This window comes from Chaetodon trifascialis, chromosome 5, assembly GCF_039877785.1.
Source record: "Chaetodon trifascialis isolate fChaTrf1 chromosome 5, fChaTrf1.hap1, whole genome shotgun sequence".
In the NCBI taxonomy this organism is placed as follows: domain Eukaryota; kingdom Metazoa; phylum Chordata; class Actinopteri; order Chaetodontiformes; family Chaetodontidae; genus Chaetodon; species Chaetodon trifascialis.
The window spans coordinates 15,914,029-15,934,622 of record NC_092060.1 but is presented as its reverse complement, the minus strand read 5'-3'; the positions used below and the strand labels follow the sequence as shown (position 1 = coordinate 15,934,622).

Genomic DNA, 20,594 nt, shown 5'->3' with positions numbered 1-20,594 from the left:
TAAATTTAGCACAGAGACTCAGAAACCAACCAGTACTTACATATGCTGGAATACTAAATGGCCCAGGTCTACTGATCAGGGGGTTTGGGGTGCTTTGATGAAGATTACAAGATCAAATGATTTTGCAGGATCCAGTTGATATTATACTTTTGTGGTGCAAATTCACAAACAAATTACCAATAAGGAACTGTCATGCAGTGGGCTTTGGGGGCCCCTGTGCAGTTGCCTGCTTGGCCCTGTTGGTATTCCAGCTCTAACATAAGTACAGAGTACAGTTTATTTATATAAATCTACTAGATCCAAACAATTGTGTTATAACCCAAGAAAAGAAAAAATTGCACATAAATTAAAACAGACATTCGTAATGTGTATGCATGATGGATCTAAGCAGATTTACAGTAAATATTTGTGTTGCTACAGTGTTAAATTGCAACTCCCACAGATTAATGGATCTCGGAAAGTACATGTTTCAGGATATGGTAGCTATAACCTGGCAACAAAAACAATGAAACCAACATTCCTCTGACACTGTTTATCAAAATTTAGTGCACATACTTGTAAGAATAACAAACTTGTCTCGACAGCATTTTGCACTCCCTTAACGCTCTCTTTTTCAGGCAGTCCTTATGTAAAATGCCACTCATGGACGGAGACTGAACTCTGATAAGCACTATTATGGAGTACACTGCACAGAGAGCAGAGTCCAGGTTGTGTAAAAGCTGGCTTGTCATTATTTGTGAGTTACAGATCTACCCCAGCCTATCGGTTCAAATATCCCTATCTGTTGAGGTCACTCATGGACTGGTGAGAGCATTACAAACACCCCTACAAGCTGTTTTGGGCCACTTTCAACGATCAATATAAGAACTGTTTATGCATGACGTGCTTGACAAGCAATGTGACGCAGAAGGCAAGTACACAAGGTAGCATGAAAAAGTAGGTCTGCAGTACCCGATTGCATATTCATTTCCAATAAATGAACTAGTATTTGCTCTGCAGGCCTTTAAGGAACATATCATTTTAACCAAACGAGGAAGTGTTTTCCATCAGGTAGTATCAGTGAACATCATGTATTTCCACACACCATGTAGGGAGTGCTTAAACACTGTGTCTGTCCTCTGAAAACACCCAGAGGAGACAGACACATATGCTGTTGTAATCTACACTTTCACCAAGACAAAGAAACGTGAATTACCACATTTCAGCAGGCCACATTTAATTTCTTCATTAAGTCAAAGTGCAGCAACAGTGAGCAAAAAAAAAAAAGAGAGAAAAGAGAGAGAGAGAGGCGGGGACAGCGTGAAGACTGTGTGATGCATGCCCTGCATGCATGCAGACCTCAATTTTCTTAATCGTGTCAGATGACACACAATGTTCCCTTTTTGTTCTCGAGCCATCCGCCAGGGGCCTGACATGAGCTTAAAGTCCACAAAAGCGAGTTGATGCCATAAACCACACAAACACCGCCCCTGTCTGTCCGAAAGGGCCAATTGCGTTACCGGGGTGCCACACGCCCCGCCACATCACGGGCACCTCCTCCACAGCGCCAAGCACGCAATAAATGCAGCTTTGTGCTCAATGCTCGGCCTCCTCAAACGGTCCCATTGCTGCGTGGAAGCAGTGTGTCACTTCTGTTGCCGTCGCTGTTTGACAAAAGTCTCAAGTAAGGCCTGTTTTCAAGTTCTGAGCTTTTGCAAAGTCTCGCTGTGGCTGATTTTCGTGTGTTTTCATCAGAAGTGAAGTGAACCGTTTTGTCTGGTTTCTGCAACGGGACTGCGTCTTCGAGTTTTCTCATGTTTTCAAGTGTGCAGCGATGCAAGTAATGATGCAGTCATGGAGTTAAGATACAAGTTTTCAATAGTCTAAACTTTGTAGAAGTGGACAAACAGATTGTCATATTTGCACGCCTCAGTTGATACTTTAGGATGTTAAAACCGTATTTTTTGCAACAGGTTTTGTCATTTTACTTTGAAAGGGTTGTGTGTCGCCTGAATTGACAGAAAGCACACATCCGCGTTTAACCTGCAGATTATGATCATTAATTGTAATATGATGCTCTTAATCATTAGCCTTGTTATGCTGTTTGGTTACACTTCTGCAGAAAGTATTTGGAAATTGTAACAACAACCTTGAGTGAACTGTGAACTTGTGTTACATATTCAGAGGCAGAACTTATCTGCTTGAGAGCCAAAGTTCAACCATGCAGGCCAAATATTTACAGAGGTGATGCAAGAGAGGCAGGAAGACGGAGGCAGAGGTTCATTGTGTTTGATGGACAACAGATAAAATCTTCCTCATACTTGCAGAGTGTCTGATTACCTGTCAAATAACTTGTTTCTTTCCTGTAGGATGACTCATCAGTTCCCCTCCCTGTCTCCGGAGCAAAAGAAGGAGCTCTCTGACATTGCTCAGAGGATTGTGGCTCCAGGAAAGGGAATCCTGGCTGCAGATGAATCAACAGGTAAGGCTCAATTTGTTAGCTCTGTGGCGAGAGGTGACTGCAGAGCGTGCAGCTGAAATGTTTCCCCCACCCTCGTCTTTCAAGGGACCATGGGAAAGCGCCTCCAGAAGATCAACGTGGAGAACACTGAGGAGAACCGACGCTGCTTCCGTGACCTCCTCTTCTCCTCCGATCCCTCCATCTCAGACAGCGTGGGTGGGGTCATCTTCTTCCATGAGACGCTCTACCAGAAATCAGACAACGGCAAGATGTTCCCCCAGGTGGTCAAAGATAAGGGCATTGTCGTGGGCATCAAGGTGAGGAGCCTAGAAGTGGAGGCTGAGCCGAGTCGAATGTACAAATCTTCAGCTCCTCCCCGTGTTTGATCCCTGTACGTTAATGGGCATGCCTGGTTTTCTTGCTTCAGGTGGACAAAGGCACAGCTGGTCTAAATGGAACAGATGGAGAGACCACCACACAAGGTGAGAACAGATGTGTTTCTAGCCCTGCCTCAAAGTGCAATTCAAAGCCCTGACGTGCAAGCTTTTCAGTTTCGGTGCACAATGCAGAACGAGCACCACGACATTCTGTGGCTTGTTGTTTCTCGGTAGGTCTTGATGGCCTCTCGGAGCGCTGCGCCCAGTACAAGAAGGACGGCTGTGACTTTGCCAAGTGGAGGTGTGTCCTCAAGATCTCAGATGGCTGCCCATCAGCTCTCGCCATTGCAGAGAACGCCAATGTCCTTGCCAGATACGCCAGCATCTGCCAACAGGTGTGTGCGGCCATATTGTCCACAGAAATGACTTCAATCCACTGTGATCAGAGTGAGTGAGAGTAATTTTAAAATCGACATTTCTGTACTCCACCAGAACGGCCTGGTGCCTATTGTGGAGCCAGAGATCCTGCCTGACGGAGACCATGACCTGCTGCGCTGCCAGTATGTCACAGAAAAGGTTGGTTCGTTATCTCTTGGCTGAATCGACCAGCCAGCAGCAGTGAAATATTTCCCCATCAGATATTTTAAAACGTGTCGTAATCAATCTGCCCATTCATCTTTAGGTTCTGGCTGCTGTGTACAAGGCTCTGTCTGACCACCACGTGTACCTGGAAGGCACTCTGCTGAAGCCCAACATGGTCACTGCTGGACACTCCTGCAGCAAGAAGTTCACCCCTCAGGAGGTTGCCATGGCCACAGTGACCGCTCTGAGGCGCACCGTCCCCGCTGCTGTGCCTGGTGAGTGACAGAGGGAACAATTTCCCTCTTCAAACGAAAAGTGAGGAGGTTCAGTATATCAGTAATGGCAAAGTACAAGTAGAAAACTGCGTTCTGTGTCCTCCCAGGCATCTGCTTCCTCTCTGGAGGCCAGAGTGAGGAGGAGGCCTCCATCAACCTGAACGCCATCAACCAGGTGCCCCTCCATCGTCCCTGGAAGCTGACCTTCTCTTTCGGCCGTGCACTCCAGGCCTCTGCTCTCGCAGCTTGGCAGGGCAAAACAGCCAACAAGACGGCTGCGCAGACAGCTTTCAGCAGCAGGGCCAAGGTAAGCCTCAGAGCACGAACAGCTATCACCAATCACAAGTAGCCTCATGAATAGATGCTAATAGTTAATTCACTTGTCAGTTTGTAGTTTGGAGACTGTGCACAATGGCCATCACTCTTATCTTGCATGGCACAGCTTTGTGCTGACTGGTAAATGATTATATATATAAAAAAAGGTTTCTGTCTGTTCAGTCTTACACTAATGTGGTTTAGGTAACCTGGCTGATCATTAACGCTCAGATTTGACTTTGCCCTAACTCGGCCCCTCTCTTCAGATCAATGGCCTGGCTTCCAAAGGAGAGTACAAGCCCAGCGGCTCAGCTGACCAGGCCTCCATGAAGTCTCTGTACACTGCCAGCTACGTCTATTAATACTGTGAACATTTCAAAAAGAAAAAAAAAATGCTTGTGGACCAAATATGACTACAACGAATGCCTCTGCTGGATTTGTTTCCCTAGACTACCAACGCCAGGGGGAGACATCTGTCACAATGTTGAACTGCTGTTTGTCTACTCAGTGAAATGACTGGGAATAAATTAAGTGACCAAAATGTTGTTTTTGTTGTTGTAGTTTTTTCAGATCTGTAATATTGAAAACATTGTCAGCTGTAAATTGCAGGCTTTCATGCCTGCGAGCCTGACTGTTAAACTGTCGGTGGTGCTTTTAATCTTCAGTGACACAAATGTGGTAGAGTTTTAACAGCCATTCCTGTTTTTTTTTGTTTTTTTTTTATATCCACACACAAAGTAATCACTTCACACATCCGAACTCCTACGTGCATGGCTGTGCAGCTCATCCAAGCTTATTTCAAGCTTAAGCCAAGCCCACAGGAGGAGCTGATCCCTCCTTCCCACGATGCTGACGCATCAAAAATGGACAGCGTTTGAATCTGTGCTGAGTGGAGCAAACTCATGTCTACTGGATGAAACGTTGAGAGGATGTCTGTGGGGAAAAAAAAAAAACAGAACTATGATGATACCAGCGTGATTGCACAACAGTCATGGGGAAATACTGAAAAGCTTTTCAACACAGTCCCTGTGATAAAAATCAGTGTCACTCCACAACCAAAATACAACACAGGATTAGAATTAGAGTCGCACTTTCAGATTTCTTTTTAAAGCACAACACATAAAAGTAAACCAAAGCAAGACATGATCTGTTGGTAAAGCTCTTCAGTTCTACGTATTTTAATACCTCTAAAAGTTACATGGCCAACAGAATGAATGGTTGTGCCTTTAATTAGGTATTTTGTTCTCTGACAAACATAAAAGAAACTTATTTAACATCATATTGGCAGGACAGGGCATCTAACAAGTGTTCAAAGTTTTCTTATAGGTATAAACTTTACAACAGAGCAATGATCATTTATTCTGTAGTGCACTGCATATCTGTGAGGTTTGGGTTGTGCAGATAGAACAGTCTGTGTTGTGTAATAAGTCATCCAGCTGAATATCATTTTGATTTTTTTATTACATTTTTTTTTTTTAAAGAAAGACAATACGCATCACATTTATTGCACCAGATATAGCTACGAACTAAAGCCACATCCTTGAAAAGTGCTCCCCGCCCAGGGAGCGCTTTTGAAAGGACACCAAATCGGTGTTTTTCACACACTGACAGGCAAAATAACAGGTTTCCAAACAGGCTCGACATTTCTTTAAAAAAGATATCTAAAGCTGCAATCACAGGTGGATGTGCTGTGCTGTAAACAAAACATTCATTCATCCAAAACCACACTGTAAAACATCTTCAGCGAAGTGTTTACAAAGGTTCACAATGATTACCAAAAGCTGCAAGTATACCTATATGCCACACAAAATGTAATAATACAGGGCTACCAGTAAGTGACCACACTATAAAATCAATGTCTAATTTGACTGGAAAAATATTTTTAAACACTGTCGAACAGAAGGAAAATGTACTTCTGTTTTACTTTAATGTAAATATGGAAACATGGGCTTCTGTCTAACTTCACCAGCATGAACTAAAATCACTGCATATTATTGTTTATACAATATACATCAAGATCAGGTGATATGACATTAATCAACTGACTTTACTGATAGGTATCAGTATCAGAATGTGCTGCTTGAAGCTAGAATTCAAAGTAATGCAATATCGCTGAGCGTTTACTGGTCCATACAGTAAGTACACATAAGGCTCAAGAGACAGAGATTAGTGGTTACGATGTTCCCTTATAAGTGCACGTAAAATAAATGTGGTTCAGTATAGCATTTCTTACACACACCATAGATGGAGGTAACTATAGAAAGGTGTGGCTGGGCTGTAGAGCTACTGCCTCCAGGTGGTGTCAACATGTAACACATGTAGTACACTGCACAGTATTATGATGATTTCTTTGACGGGGTGGGTGTGGTGCAGGAGAACCAGTGTTAGTTATTGTAGACTTCAAAAGGTGGGTCTTAGTTTGTCGGCGTGTCACTCGGTGGTGGCGGGATGCACTGGACAATAACCTGTTGAAGATGGTGAAGAGGTGGTTGTTAGAGAAGAGGATGACAAGAAGGTAATGAAATGATGACTGTCACACAGACACACTGGATAAAGAAAACTAATAAAAGATACTCTTTGTTGACCTGGCTATAACCCGCAGAAATATGCAGCTGGTGATGAGAGATAACAAACAGGCACTGCTTTGCTTTAAAGGTAAAAGAGGTAACACAAGATTTTTCTCCCCTTCGTTAATTTAGTTTTACTTTTCATGTCTTTGTTTGTGGTTTTCACTCATTCTTTGTACTTTCTGTGTATATTCTTTCATTCTTTGTACAGGAAAAATCTTGTTTCAGACAAGGTACCGCTGAAAAATGTTCTACCTGAGTGCGTGTGGACTTCAGAGCTAAACGTGCGACGGTACACAAGAAGATGAGAAGCACGGACACACACAGAGAGGAAGTGAACAGTATGCATTCAACACCAAAAAGCTGTTCCTAAAGCAAAGGAAGTGAGAGAGAAAGTTATTTGTACACTGTGAAAAAATGCATGCTGTCCATTCAGTCTAAAAATATATGCTGCAACTCACCACTCTGTATAAAAACCACTCATTATCTGGCCAGTCGTGCCTCCAAAATACACTGTGTCGAAGGTAGCTATAATGACTGAGGCAGTATATCCTGTAGCCACCAGAGACTATGATTCCAATGAGAGAAATCACATACATGGCCAAGCACACAGTCACCTGGGAACAATAAGTCCAACAAAATTAGATGAGGTATTGAGACAGAAAGACAAATTGAAGTTGAAATTACAGCATAAAATCACAGTGTGCCTACCATCTTCTTGGATGGATGTACCTCAGTGTAGATAGACAAATTTCCACAGACAAGAAACTTAAAAAACAAAACAACAAATGATTAGCACATCATTTTTCATCTGTCATTCACTCAGTCTATTTTGATAACTTATCCAGTGCAGCTGGAGGAGTAACCAAAACTCCTTCTTTCTAATGGCCTGCTCTTCTAAAATTAAAAGCTGATATGTTTTTATTTCTAACATTAAAAGTTCGTCAAAATTAGCACACTGAACTCGAACGGAATACTTTGACATGTTGGGAAATAGGCCTGATTGCTCTTTTTGCCTTCTATGCAGAGACTTCGATGGGAAGGTTGATAGCTCTCTACTCTACATCCAACTGCCAGTTAGCTTAGCTTAGCATAAAGACAGGAAACTGGGAAAAACAGCTAGCCTGGCTCTGTCTAAAAGACAACAAAATCCACCCTCAAGCTCCTTTAAAGCTTACCAATGTTTAGTCCATACGAAAACCAAAGGATGTGAACAACAGTTCAGTGTTTCACAACCATTTATGTGCTGTAATAATTTCTTGGCTAGGAGTAATTTTCAGGAAATTAGTGGAGACTCCAGGAAGTAGTCTGTTACATAACCTCTGTAACTGTCATTTTTACACCTCAGCTTTTTTTACTAATTAAAAAAACATAAGATGTTAATAAGTGAGCTTTAGCGTGCTTGTGTTGTTTTTGTTACCTTTCTACAGAGCCAGTCCAGCCTTTTCCCCATTTTCAGTTTTTATGCTAAGCTAAGCTGTTGGATGTAGCGTCATAGCTATTGAACAGACTTAACAGTGGCATCAATCTCGTCTAATTTTTGGTCAGACAGTGAAAAAGCATATATACCCAAATATTAAACTGTTCCTATAAGTTCACAGGGGCTTTAAGGAGCCACTCTGATAACACATTTAGCGACCATGAGGATGAGTGCATGTTCTTTTAAATGAGAAGTGTGTCAGTGAACATACACTCAAGCGTGTGATATTTCACCATTTTCAATATGTGGCTGCTAAGCCGCCAAATGTTATGTACCAGAAGTCCCTGCCAGAAGGGAATGTAGATTCCGTAGGAAGTGTCCGTGTTCTCAGTGGCCAGGTTAAACCCCATCAGGAGCTCTGCACAGCCAAAGATCACAATGACAATCTGGGATGGAAGAGAGGAAGGATGGATTAAAGGACCTGCACTACAGCTCTATGTGGACACATTTCTATACACTTCTTTACCACTCGTGACCCTGGGTTGCTGAGTTACCCCAAGACTTTTGGGCTCCTTTTGGATGAAGCGATGCAGAGGCTTGCTGGACATCAGCAGCTTTTGGTCCCCCCCCTGATCTCCATTCCTTCCTGTTGTTCTCTCTGGAGCTGTTGACTCGGTGTCTTCCATAGTCAGGGCTCAATGCAGTGTGTTCTGCTGTGGGAGAAGAGAAAAAGTAATTGAACCAGATGTATGCTCCCTCGTCAAAAGCACACAATGTATTTTCAGAGTCCACTCAGCAGATGTAAAGAGACAGAACAGATGTGGTGTAGCAGAAATACTTACAAGATTATAAAAGCAGTCTCAAAGTAAGGAAGCATACATACAGAAACATGAAGTGACCGACCTTGTTTCAGCTTTTCATGCAGAGGAGCAGTGTGACTGTGAATGTTATGGGTGGACAGAGGAAGTGGGAAACTTGAGAGTTTTACTTTTTTCTTTTTTCTTTTTTTTTTTTTCCATGAGAGGGAGGAGCTGAGCACCACAAGTTACAGGCTGAGGCTGTTGCAACAACTTTCACTCAGTCACAGAGTGAAATTAAAATCCCAGAGATCTGTGTGGAAACCCAGTGCAGGAGGATACGAAGCTAAACACAAAGGCAAACTTTGACATGTGTGTTTCTATACAGGACTGTCTTTCTAGTATGGCACCATGGCCATTGCTCTGTGAATTAACCTTTCTGAGTTCAATAATGACAGATTTCTTGATTTTGGGACATGCACTTCTCCCACGACTGGCTCAATTGAAATGTTTATTAAAAATGCTAGGTAGATTTGAACTATGAGTTTTAACCTGCAGTCCTTGGGTTAAAACTTCCTTTGCATGTCAACAATCAAAGTTTGAAGGCAGTCATTGTTATATGCAATGTGTTGCACCAACTGAAAAGACAGATCTGGAGCAATGACCCTTATGTTGATTATTACTGTCTGCATCACTATTCCATACAAATCAAAAGATTGTTTCCACAGGGATCTTCTCAATTTTGACACTAAATAATCCTCCTTCAGTTTTTATGGTTTAAAAGTAAATCAGTTACATACTTTCATTGCAGGGAAGATCATATTTATTAATTCATAATTAGTTTGATACATACAGTCATGAAGAACACTGCATGGTTGGCTCAAAAAACACGATACTTCTAAAATACATCATCTCAAAACAAAAAAATACAAAGTGTGCTTTAGCACTCGCTCTAGATATTTACAGTCGGTCATATAAATCCATCCTCTGTATGTACAGAAGGTGCTCTAGTTTCAGATGAGAGACTTTGATGAGATAGAAAAAATCTGCTTTCTACTGTCACTCAAGTGATGGTGCACAATGTGCAACAGAAGACCAGAGGTACTGAGTTTCAGGCATCTTTATATATATTTAAATACCATTGATAACAACACTGGACATCAAAATACCATCACATTTAAAAAGCCCGTTACTCAGATTGCAAAGAGTAAACAAAAAGTCCTGTATTCTCCAGTGCGTCATCATGGTGTCCGTGTTTTATGACACACTGTGAATCTGCACCCTTCCTGTTGGCTCAGGAACTTGGGATGTTGTCCACCTATGACACAAAATATGATATAAGACATTATTTAAATTCTGAAGTGTTACAAGCTCAGCAAGCAAAACAAACTGTACCAAATTCTTTACCGAGGAATAGGATGAGTAGGACAGCAGGTGGTGCTCCAGCAGATGTGTCGCTCTTCGTCTGATCTTTTCTTCGCTGTTGTACTGACCGGCTTCTAACAGTGAAAGCCCGCCTTGCCTCACAAACTCCTTGGCCACCTAAGGGGAAGGAATAAGTGTTCAGTAGCTTAGTATTCTCTGCTCTGGTTTGTCCAGGCAGCATCACAGTTGAAAGGTTTCACTAATTTACCTGTGGACCACTAACGACTAGCATGAACAGGACATCCATGCTCAGGGTCACCATCTCTTGGTCGGCCATTTTCAGTGTGGCACAGAGTGCAGACAGCAATCCAAGATGGGCCAGCTGGACACAGAACTCCTTTTTCTTGTGGGCAATATTTGCTAGAACCCTCAAGATCTGAGTATAACAAAGAAGAACCAGACAAGTGAGTGTAACATCGTAGGTGTCTGTGAAAAATGGTGGACAGCGTCGCAAAGATAAGCAAAGATTGGCTTTGATTTGCACAGACCATCGTATTAATGCCTCGAGAGAACGGGAGGAGCTGGATCAGTCCAGGGACCAGGTTGAGAGTCAACAGAGCAGAACACAGAGCACTGGAATAAGCTGGAGCAAACAAATTTCATTAAACACATGAACTCAGTAACAAATACATTAAAATTTTAAAATCATCCTGTGGAAAACTCGTTTTCATTAACAGTAGAATGAACTGAAAAAAATGGAAATGGAATTTTTTTTTCGAATTATGAAGAAGCCATCCAAATAAATAGTATTTACCATTTGAATGAGCTTTATATTTGAACAAAAAAAATCCCTTTTGGTCAGAAGATGATGCACATGCAGTGTCTAGCATACTTTATTTATTTATTATCCAGTCTATTCCTTTGCCAAATAACCCAAAGAGAGAACAGAAAACACAAATCTCAATCCCAATCTACACAATTAAAAGACCAAACTCTGTGCAAAAACATGTTTGAGATTCAGCAGAAATTGGGTGTGACAACAGACTGCTCAAACCTGTGAGGTTGTTGAGGACCCAGGCGCTCTCTCTGGCCAAAGCTGGCTGGGTCTGCAGGTAGGCCTGAAGAATGGCACACAGAGCAACTACAATATCAACATCACCCAATTTTGTGCTCAGGTCTTCCACTGGGCAGGAGGAAAGGAGGTTTCCTACGCACCTCAGCAGAGGACAGATGAGCTAGAGAGGAAGAACACATTGGAAATCTCCATGTCATTAAATCAGATCAGTCTCAAAGCTAAAAGACTGCCCACAGGAGGATTCACTCATGTATTTAAGTTTATACATAAGTCTCCATCAAAAACATTTTCAATGTACACAAATATTTATTGTTGTATAAATGTAAAATAGATTAATAGTAATAGATAGAAAATACAAAATAAGACAAATGTATTTCTGATGCACTCACAAATATTTCTTGTTTTAAATAAATGTAATAGCATGTGTGAACTCCAGACTCCTCTGCTATGGCTCCATTCATAAATGCATTTTTTTTTCCAACAGGGAACTGTCTGTAGTCAATCAGATGGCTCCTTCTTTTTGAGCCAATGAGATTTCATTTCACAAATGACAAACAGTTTGCAAATGCAGATTCAACAGTCTCTACAAAAATATAACAACATCCAAATATGCTTTGGATGAAAATTGCAATTATCTTTAAATACTTTCATTTGTTGAAGTCTGCTAAATTTATTTGAAAGAAATAACATTTGCGTGTGCATCAGAAATACGTTTCTGAACCTTATTTCATCTGTGGATTTTTTTTTTACTTTATATACATCAATAAATAGTTTTTATGTGTGCACTTTGAGCCACTCATTTCCTCACCAGCTCCACTCCTTCTTCTATGTTTCCTTCAGCCACAGCGCCCCCGAGTGACACTAGCAGTGAATTGCACTTCAAAAGAGCCCCATGAGCCAACAGCACTCTGTTATCCTCCATGCTTACCGGGGAGATAAAGATAGAAGAAAGACAGATAGTCTTTATTATTACAAGTAAAATTGCAGTGTTTGTGGTACAGTTATATATAATGACATCTGTGTAAATAGAAAAGTCTATTGACACTGAGGATACCCTTCAGCTCTCACCTGCATGTGAGGTAATGCAGACACCACGCACACTCAATGGCAGGTGCCAGGCCAAAATTCGGGTCAGGAGTTAGGACTGATAACAAGTGTGAAGGTAAACTGGAGGCCAGGACCACCCTAACAACACAGAGGATGACTATTATACAACTGACGGCAGTGTGAAATGTGAGCGAGAGAAACGATTTTAACATTTTCTGAGAAAGCAGTAATGTAGAGAATTGAGAGATGAACTAATGTGCCATTAGAGTGCTCACGGGATTATTTTCTCTGCTGCATCCTTAGCCTGGAGAAGTTGAGAGAGGGTGAAGCCCACAGCTTCCACCACTGCAAGGTTATGTCTCTGGTTCTGAACACACACACACACACACACACACACACACACACACACACACACACACACACACACACACACACACACACACACAGAAATATCAAGAGAGACGAATTAACATTGCTACATTCAGCATTGTGTGACAACAGGTCACAGCTATGTTGGAAATATTGAAGACTAATGAGGCTTGCCAGTTTACCTCAATACAACCGGCCAGAGCTGGCATGATTCCCTGAGCCAGGAGTTTCTCTTTTACATCATCACTGTCTGGGCATAAATTACCTAGTGTGTAGAGACACAGCTCCTGTGTACACATGAACACACACACATAGAAAGTAAAAAATCTGCTGCATAATTAGATGATAATGTTACACATGGTCTGCTACGAGCAGGTACTCACAGTGAACTTGGGGCTCTGACCAGACAGGTAGGTGAGCAGGTAGGGGGTGGCAGGCAGACAGGATGGAGCCACATTGGAGTGGGGAGAGTGCGACAGCTCATGAAGACAGCGAACAGCCTGCAGACGGCACATAGCATTAGAGCCAGTGAGCAGACCAACCAGAAGATGCATGCTGTTCTCCTGCCTAGAGGAAAGACAGGTTATGCACAGACATGGCACGGAAGATAGAGACACAAATGGGTTGAACATCATTGAAATTCAAACATACTTGATGAAGGTGAGCTGTGCTGATGGCTCGCGGAGAGCTTTACTCAAGGCTTTCAGGTCGGCCTCCCTCTCCGGTCCGCTGTGCTGGAGTTTATGGAACAAACTGACCACGTCCTGCAAAATGAGGGGCAGATTCAGATGGCAAGTTTTACAGGACCCGTCTAAACATGACGTATCACAACGACTGTCTCACCTGTTCCCCTGAGCGAGTGTCCATGTTGACCTCTGGCTGGTCCTCATCTTCAGTCAGCAGTCTCTTGCTTACAAGCTGTCTGTCTCTGCGGGCCTGTCTCAGTGCTATTAACATAGCAATCAACACAGACATCACTTTCTGCTAGTCACCTGAGAGTGCTCATACTGAGCATGAATAATTAGATAACCTGGAATTTTGTATTCTGTTGTCTTACTGTTAGTTACATCAATATTACTAATGAGTTCAGGGCTTCATGCTTGTCAACTGAAATCTTTAGCTAAGGGATTTTGCATATGTACCGTGTTCATGGGGTTAACAAACGAAACAGGTTATAGATTAAGTTTGCTAGATTTGATGTGTTGAAGCCAAGTTAACTATATGCTGGGAGGCTTTCAACAAACACGATTTTTTTTTAATGCAGTACATTATCTTTGCTACCTGGCGCTAGTTAAGCTAGTTAAATCAACTGACATTAATAGTATGAAATAACGTTAGTTTAGCCATTAAAAGAACATAACGTTAGCAAAGGTGAACTTTCCATGACGTTATTTTTCTCCTAAATTAACAGTGAATTAACGTTAACACACGGGGAGTTTGCCTATCGGAGTTCTAATAACATTACTTTTCGCTCTCGTCAACTACCCCTGAAGTTAATTAGCTAACTTACGTAGTAACGTTCACTATAAACACATCGCATTTCAACGTTAAAACTCACCTTTTTCGTGCTCTCGCCTCCTGAACTTGAACTCCTCCAAGCTGTCGCCTTGTCGTCCAGCTTTGTGCCGAACTTTGTTTAACCTCCACATTGTTATTTTGAAGTCAATAATAAATTAAATCAAGCTAGATGCTTATATCATGGTGGAGGACGTCGCTGTACCCACACTGTGGTTGAAATTCTTCCTCGCTGTATTTTGTTTATTTTGTCCGACCTCAGCCAGTTAATACAGCGCCATCTAGCGGACAAGACTGTCTCTGTCCCTCTCTGTCCACAATAACAGAGTGAAAAGACTTCAGGCAGAGGATTAAAAAACAAACAAACTATGGAATAGTTTAATTTGTATTAAAAGCATAATGTCCAATACAAATACGAAAGCTTTATCAAACATTTAAAAAACGCACTTTTCACAAACATAGAAATTTAACCCAGTATCAAAATAGACTGTTAAAACCAATTCCCATATACTTTTGAATAAATATAAAATTGGTCTGTTGTGATGACCCCCCCCCCCCCAACACACACATGAGTTGAGTCAGTAGGTGTAGATTGCTAAAAAAATTAAGGACTATCATGGGAAACTTTCCTGAGACTAAATGAGAAAGCGTTTAAGAGACATTTTTTCTGTTCAATCAATGACTGAATTTCACTTTGAAAAGAGAGGGCTCATCCATTCTATGAAACAACCAGTCACGAACCTCCTTGACATTTTCATGCCGTTAAAACGGCAGTATCATACAAAACAAAGTGAAAGATGGCAGCAGTGGCACAGTGTGCCACACTCAGACGGGGAAAACATTAAACACATGAAAAAGATGAATGAATGAGCAAAAAAAAAGTAACTTTCTCTTTACAGTTTTAAGGGATTCTTCTAACCATTAAAATATGATTAAAAATCGGATGGAGAGGTCGTGCCGCCTTCATCCTTTGGTTCCGTAGCGATGAAGAATCGAACGTCCTCATAACTCGGTGCTCTTGGAAGATTTCTTTTTCTGTGAAGAATTATAGAAACATTAGCACGTTTTAAGAAAGCACAGAAGAAGAAGAAGAAGAAGAAGAAGAAGCACAGTGCTGCGGCACCTTTTTGTGGGTGTCACTGGAGGGCGTCTGGAGGGTCTCTGTGGCTGCGGCGTCTTGGACAGAAGCTTCAGGCGTTTCAGGGACGTCAGTGGATTTCAACTTGCTTTTCTCTGAGAGGACAAATGGAAGAGTGAATTCACACAGGAAAAACAGCACATCTGCGTTTTGTCATGGTGACTTATCTACTCACTTTTCTTCTTCTCTGTTGGAGGACTCGGCGTCTCAGGGATGGGTGGAGGTAGTGGCTCTGTGTCAACTGGATCACTTTTTAAAGACGAGTCCTTCTTCTTTTTCCTCTTCACTTTGATGACCTGCTCTGTCTTTTCCTCTCTGTCACTGCTCTCTGATCTCTGCGTCTCTGCTGTATTTTCTTCGTCTATCTGCGCCGACATCTCCTCTTTTCGAGTAGCTTTGTCCTTTTTTTTCCTTTTCTTTACTTTGACTATCTGCTCTGAATTTTCCTCACTGTCACTTCTGTCCTTTTTCTTCTTGGTTTTCTTTTCTTCAGTTATTGCCTCTGTATTTTCTTTCACTTTTTCAGCTATCTCCTCTGAATTTTCTTCGTCGTCTTCAGCTTTTCGCTCGGATATTCCCTCACTATCAGCTGACTTATTCTTCTTCTTTACTTTCTTTTCTTCAGCTCTCTGCTCTGGAGTTTCCACAATGTCCGTTTTCTCCTTTTTCTTCTTCTTGGGTTTCTTTTTTGCCTCTGTATTTTCTTGGACTCCCTCAGCGATCTGCTCTGAACTTTCTTCAACCTTTTGCTTCGATTTTTCCTCACTATCACTTTTCTCCTTTTTCTTCTTCTTGGCTTTCTTTTCCTGCACTATTGGCTCCACAATTTCCTCATTCTCATCATTCCCATTTCTGCTCCTCTCCATCATTTCTTCTTCATGCTCATTCTTTTTACTACCTCCTTTGGCTCCTTTTGCCTTTTTTGTCTCCTCTGCAGGTTTATCACCCAACTCTTGATCTGTGATTTCATTCTTCTTTTTCTTTTCCTCTTTACTGTCTTTGTCTTTTTTGGTCTCATTTGTTTTCTCCTCCACCTCGTCTTCTTTTCTTGTTGTGTCCTTTTTCTTCTTTTTCTTAGGCTGGGACGCTGTCTCATCAGTTTTCTCTTCATTAGGAGTCACAGCTTTCCTTTTCTCTTTCGCCGGCGTCTGTTTTGACGGGGACAGAGTGGACGTAGCTGTTCTGTCCTCCACAGCACTGATGTTCTGCCCTTGGCCCGCGGTGGCAGAGGTCACAGGAGGAGTCTTTTTTGCGCTGCTTTTCTTGGGTGTACTGTTCTTTGTTGGTGTTTCTGTCATGGCTTTGTCCTCCACCTTTTCGTCCGTCCCCTTATTCTGTTGAACAGGAGCGTCTTTTTTTGCAGGGGGCTTGGCCCGGGGCTTCCTCACCCTCTTTGTCTTGGGTTGTGGTGTAGAGGAGTCCAGAGCATTGATGGTGTCCATCTTGGCTATGTCAGCCTCTGTGGACAGAATAAACACAGTGAAGACATTGAACAAACACGTCTTGGTGGCACAAATGCTTAAAAGAAAAAAAAAAAAACATCAGCTACAGTACACAGCTCTGTTTGTATGAAATCACTGTTTTCCATGGTGAGGTTGTTCATGGGTGGTGCTGTCCTGTCTGGTGGTTGTCTTTCTCCCTTTAAGTGAAAGGAACCAGCTCTCCCGGTCTTTTCATCCCCCACCATTCCCCGCATTTTCCAATCCTCTTAATTTTCTCTACTAACCTCTCCACCCTTTATTAGCTATAGCACAAGCTTACCCACAACTATCCACAGGCCACATTGCGAAGTTTCTTTGTTAAAGGCTTGAAAATGTTTTATTTTGTCAGAATATGGAAATAAAACTGTTTCCACACTTCTAAACCCTGATGTGCTGCAGTTAGATACGTCCATTACCTCCAACACTGACAAATGACGACTAACAAATGGTGTACTCAATGACCCTCTGGTTTCTCTCTCTCTCACACACACACACACACACACACACACACACACACACACACACACACACACACACACACACACACACACACACACACACACACACACACACACACACACCTACCTGTCATGTGCAGGATCAGATTCTTCCATTTCTCGACATCCAAGCTGCTGTCAGAGTCTGAATCATCTCCTCCGGCAGCCACAAAACTGCCTCTTGTTTGGGTTTTTGATTTCTTCGCCTTGACGCCGTTTTCTGCAGATTTACCTTCTGTCTTTTTCCTTTTCGCTGGTACGGGCTAAGAAAAGTGAAAGGACAGACAGAACTGCCTCGTTAGTGACCAGGATCAATTCAGGCGCTGCGTTAGAAAATGAAAACAAACTAAAGACTCACCTTCTTCTTTTGCGTCTCCGCCTTTTTTGCAGGCTTATCCTTCTTTTTCTTTGGTGTGGCTGGACATAAAAAATACATAGAATGGGTTAAAAATGCAATGAACTGCACAACCAGACTATCATTTCTTTCCTCCTCGGTGACTGTGGGAAATCTCGGTCAGACGTACCGACAGGTGGTGTCCTCACAGCTGCTGTTGGAGCTCCCTGCTCACAGGTGCTGCTGCTTTTCTTCTTCGGAGTTCTGACCTGAGAAGAGGCACCAGCGTTAGTCTGCGCAGCCTTTGGTTTAACAAGCGCCATGTGAACATAAATAAGGATTTTTACGTTTTTAAACATGTCATAAAGGGAACTGAAGCAGATCCTGGAGATCTGGGGAAAACGTACCGCAGCTGCTGGATTTCCTTCGTTGTCTGATATGTCAGTGGTTTCACTGGACTCGCCTGGGGCTGTAGGTACAGCTGTGACTGGGCTCACTGGTTTCCTTTTGTTTGGAGATGCTGCTGCTATCGCTGGTTTAGCTGGGGTTGCCTTTTTACTGGAAGCAGGAGGAGTCTGTAACATCGAGATGAAAAACTGAATGGATGAATGTCATCAGTCAGCAGGAGTGACGTGCGTGAAAGCAGCATCAACTTCGTCATCGAGCATGCGGCGTGTTCTCCACGTCACCTGCGGCAGGAGACTCTGACTCAGCCCCTCGCCATCTGAGCTGCTGTCGTCCTCAGCTTGAGTCCAGTTGGAGGAGGACGGAGTTTGGACTTTTGCAGCTGGTGCAGGTGTGAGAAGAAAAAAGAAAACTAATGCACATTTCAAATGTAGAAAAACCAGAATGAAAGAGCCTTTAAGCATGAACAGAGACACTTCTGCAGCAGGTCTGCGCAGAATCATTAACTTACCTTAAACTTAACTTAACTTGCATTATATTGCACAACAAACTGTACAAGTTTTTGCATAGAAAGAAAAATAGGCAAAGCAGTCAGAGTGTTTGGAGTCAGCATGGCTGCAGACCCCTGATTAACATTTCAGTGTAATCACGTGTTCCAAGAGTCCAACCCTGTCCATGCTGTGTATTTGACTGTATTTGGCTGTAAGACAGAAGCAGTCGTACCTTGAGCCGGACTCCTCCCTCGTTCTTTAACCCCGGAGTGCTTGGCTGAGCCCGACTGCCTTTTCTTTTTCGAGTTACTGACAGGAGGAGAAACGATGCTTAGCGCAGATGTCATCACTGCCAACAAAGCCGAGGTGTTTGCAAAGAATCAAGAAAGCACACTCACTTTAACCAGGAACCGTAGATGTCCAGTAATGATGCAGATAGTTCTGCCTTGCCCTGCAGATATATAAGATATCAAAACATCAGAGCGTACCATGATTAGGCAGAAAGCTGGAACTATAACTGTCTCCATTCATTTTTCACAATATTAACTGCTGAAAAAATGGTTATATGCGACAATTTGGTCCTGAACAAGGCTGTAAATAACTTATATAACATAATTTTAATGTGGAGTGAGTTAACACTGAGAGTTAGAGTGTAACTGAGCACACTGATAATGCTGTAAACATTTCGTCAATGTTAATTCATCACATATAACTTCTACGTGACGATAACTGGATGATAGTGCAACCTGAGACAAGAGTTAAAGCACTTTTATTGTGTGTATATTTATTCACACTCTCGTGCAGCAACTGAGACATTGTTGCAGAGGTCACATTTCAGTCAGTGTTTATGTGTGTGTGTGTGTGTGTGTGTGTGTGTGTGTGTGTGTGTGTGTGTGTGTGTGTGTGTGTGAGAGAGAGAGAGCTGACCTGTGGGCTGTGCCTCTGGAGCTCATCCGCCGCTGAATGGTAACCGTACTCCTTCAAATGGCGGTAGATGAGCCGGAGCAGCTCGTGCTGCGGTGCATTCACAGACATACCGTACACACGAAGAAGCCCACAGAGAAACACGGAAAAGTCAACACTGAAAGTATTTTCGTACCAAAACCGGCCACATTCTTCACAGTCACCGCGTTTCCACTAAAAGAAACATGTGAGTCCGTTGAACTTTCAACTCGGGATGTCGTTCCGGTTTAACGCTGCAATGCACCATGGGAGCTGTAGTGCCTCCGCGAAACGGCCGCTCCGCTGTCAGTGCAGGGGTAGGAGCGGCGAACAGATCTGTTACTGAACTGAAAGTAGTGAAAATACACTGTTACAATTAAAAGTCCTGCATTCAAAAGTTTACTAAAACTACAAAGGTAAAAGTAAAACATTTGAATTGTACTGAAGTAGAAGTATTAAATATAAGAAAAATGGAGATTCCCGTGTAAAGTATCTAGAAAAGTCTTTTGGTGTCAGTTTCTGGTCAGGATCTATTTAGTCTGTCTGGACACAGTCTGTTCAACCCGTACAGAGTGTCATTCACCTATATTGGCTTTTTAAGCTGAATCTCAAAGACCCTTTCTTCCACCATCTCTTTGTTTTCTACCTGCCTGCACTTTCCTATGAGTTTGGTCAGTCCCAGCTCAATTTCTGCTTAGTTGCACGTCCTGTTCCAGAAATGAAACCTGACATCTGCACGGATGAGCCACTCCCTTAAACCAGTCAAAGCTTGCATGATTTGGATTCGTCTACTCTTACACTTTTCCTCAGGAGCAATCTGATTTTACTGGAAGAGTCCACATTAGTGATCTGATCCGTCTTTCTGGCGGTATGTGGACGTCCTGAAGCAGCTGCCTCAAGGCTGCTGCTTCAGGACTTTCTGCTGAGGTTTTTTATGGTTTCTGGTGGTTCTGCATCACTGGAAATGGCTCAAGTAAAACCATGGACAATACAATACAATACAATACAATACAATATACTTTATTGTCCCACTTAGGGACATTTGTCTTGGACTCAGCAACAATGCCATAAATGCTTTGACAGCCACAATGACAACAAACAATATGTCACCAGGCATACCATCTCAACAACAATTACACAACAGTATTACACATATCCCATA

At 42.4% G+C, this 20,594-nt stretch overlaps 4 protein-coding genes across 4 annotated transcripts; 1 reads left to right on the top strand and 3 right to left on the bottom strand.

The window, feature by feature from the left end:
* Nucleotides 1-1,562: 1,562 nt before the first annotated feature.
* aldob (aldolase b, fructose-bisphosphate) lies at nt 1,563-4,526 on the top strand. Its single transcript, XM_070962807.1, has 9 exons — nt 1,563-1,663; nt 2,349-2,461; nt 2,546-2,757; nt 2,868-2,922; nt 3,052-3,212; nt 3,310-3,393; nt 3,500-3,674; nt 3,782-3,981; nt 4,256-4,526. The coding sequence occupies exons 2-9, from the start codon at nt 2,350-2,352 to the stop codon at nt 4,349-4,351; spliced, it is 1,095 nt and encodes a 364-aa protein (XP_070818908.1). The 5' UTR covers nt 1,563-1,663; nt 2,349; the 3' UTR covers nt 4,352-4,526.
* Nucleotides 4,527-5,466: 940 nt separating this feature from the next.
* Nucleotides 5,467-8,689, bottom strand: LOC139331419 (membrane-spanning 4-domains subfamily A member 4A-like). Its single transcript, XM_070962883.1, has 6 exons — nt 8,531-8,689; nt 8,312-8,422; nt 7,268-7,324; nt 7,018-7,173; nt 6,812-6,925; nt 5,467-6,454 (listed from the first exon to the last, which is right to left on the bottom strand). The coding sequence occupies exons 1-6, from the start codon at nt 8,660-8,662 to the stop codon at nt 6,404-6,406; spliced, it is 621 nt and encodes a 206-aa protein (XP_070818984.1). The 5' UTR covers nt 8,663-8,689; the 3' UTR covers nt 5,467-6,403.
* Nucleotides 8,690-9,580: 891 nt separating this feature from the next.
* tmco6 (transmembrane and coiled-coil domains 6) lies at nt 9,581-14,370 on the bottom strand. Its single transcript, XM_070962611.1, has 13 exons — nt 14,188-14,370; nt 13,473-13,576; nt 13,281-13,393; nt 13,013-13,196; nt 12,812-12,916; nt 12,536-12,627; nt 12,282-12,398; nt 12,022-12,136; nt 11,193-11,373; nt 10,687-10,781; nt 10,407-10,574; nt 10,181-10,315; nt 9,581-10,091 (listed from the first exon to the last, which is right to left on the bottom strand). The coding sequence occupies exons 1-13, from the start codon at nt 14,276-14,278 to the stop codon at nt 10,068-10,070; spliced, it is 1,524 nt and encodes a 507-aa protein (XP_070818712.1). The 5' UTR covers nt 14,279-14,370; the 3' UTR covers nt 9,581-10,067.
* Nucleotides 14,371-14,496: 126 nt separating this feature from the next.
* Nucleotides 14,497-19,669, bottom strand: tcof1 (treacle ribosome biogenesis factor 1). Its single transcript, XM_070962623.1, has 11 exons — nt 19,418-19,669; nt 18,889-18,941; nt 18,723-18,799; nt 18,284-18,381; nt 18,002-18,169; nt 17,785-17,863; nt 17,619-17,677; nt 17,349-17,523; nt 15,458-16,741; nt 15,268-15,377; nt 14,497-15,179 (listed from the first exon to the last, which is right to left on the bottom strand). Exons 1-11 carry the CDS (start codon nt 19,523-19,525, stop codon nt 15,147-15,149), a joined length of 2,244 nt encoding a protein of 747 aa, XP_070818724.1. The 5' UTR covers nt 19,526-19,669; the 3' UTR covers nt 14,497-15,146.
* Nucleotides 19,670-20,594: the final 925 nt, after the last annotated feature.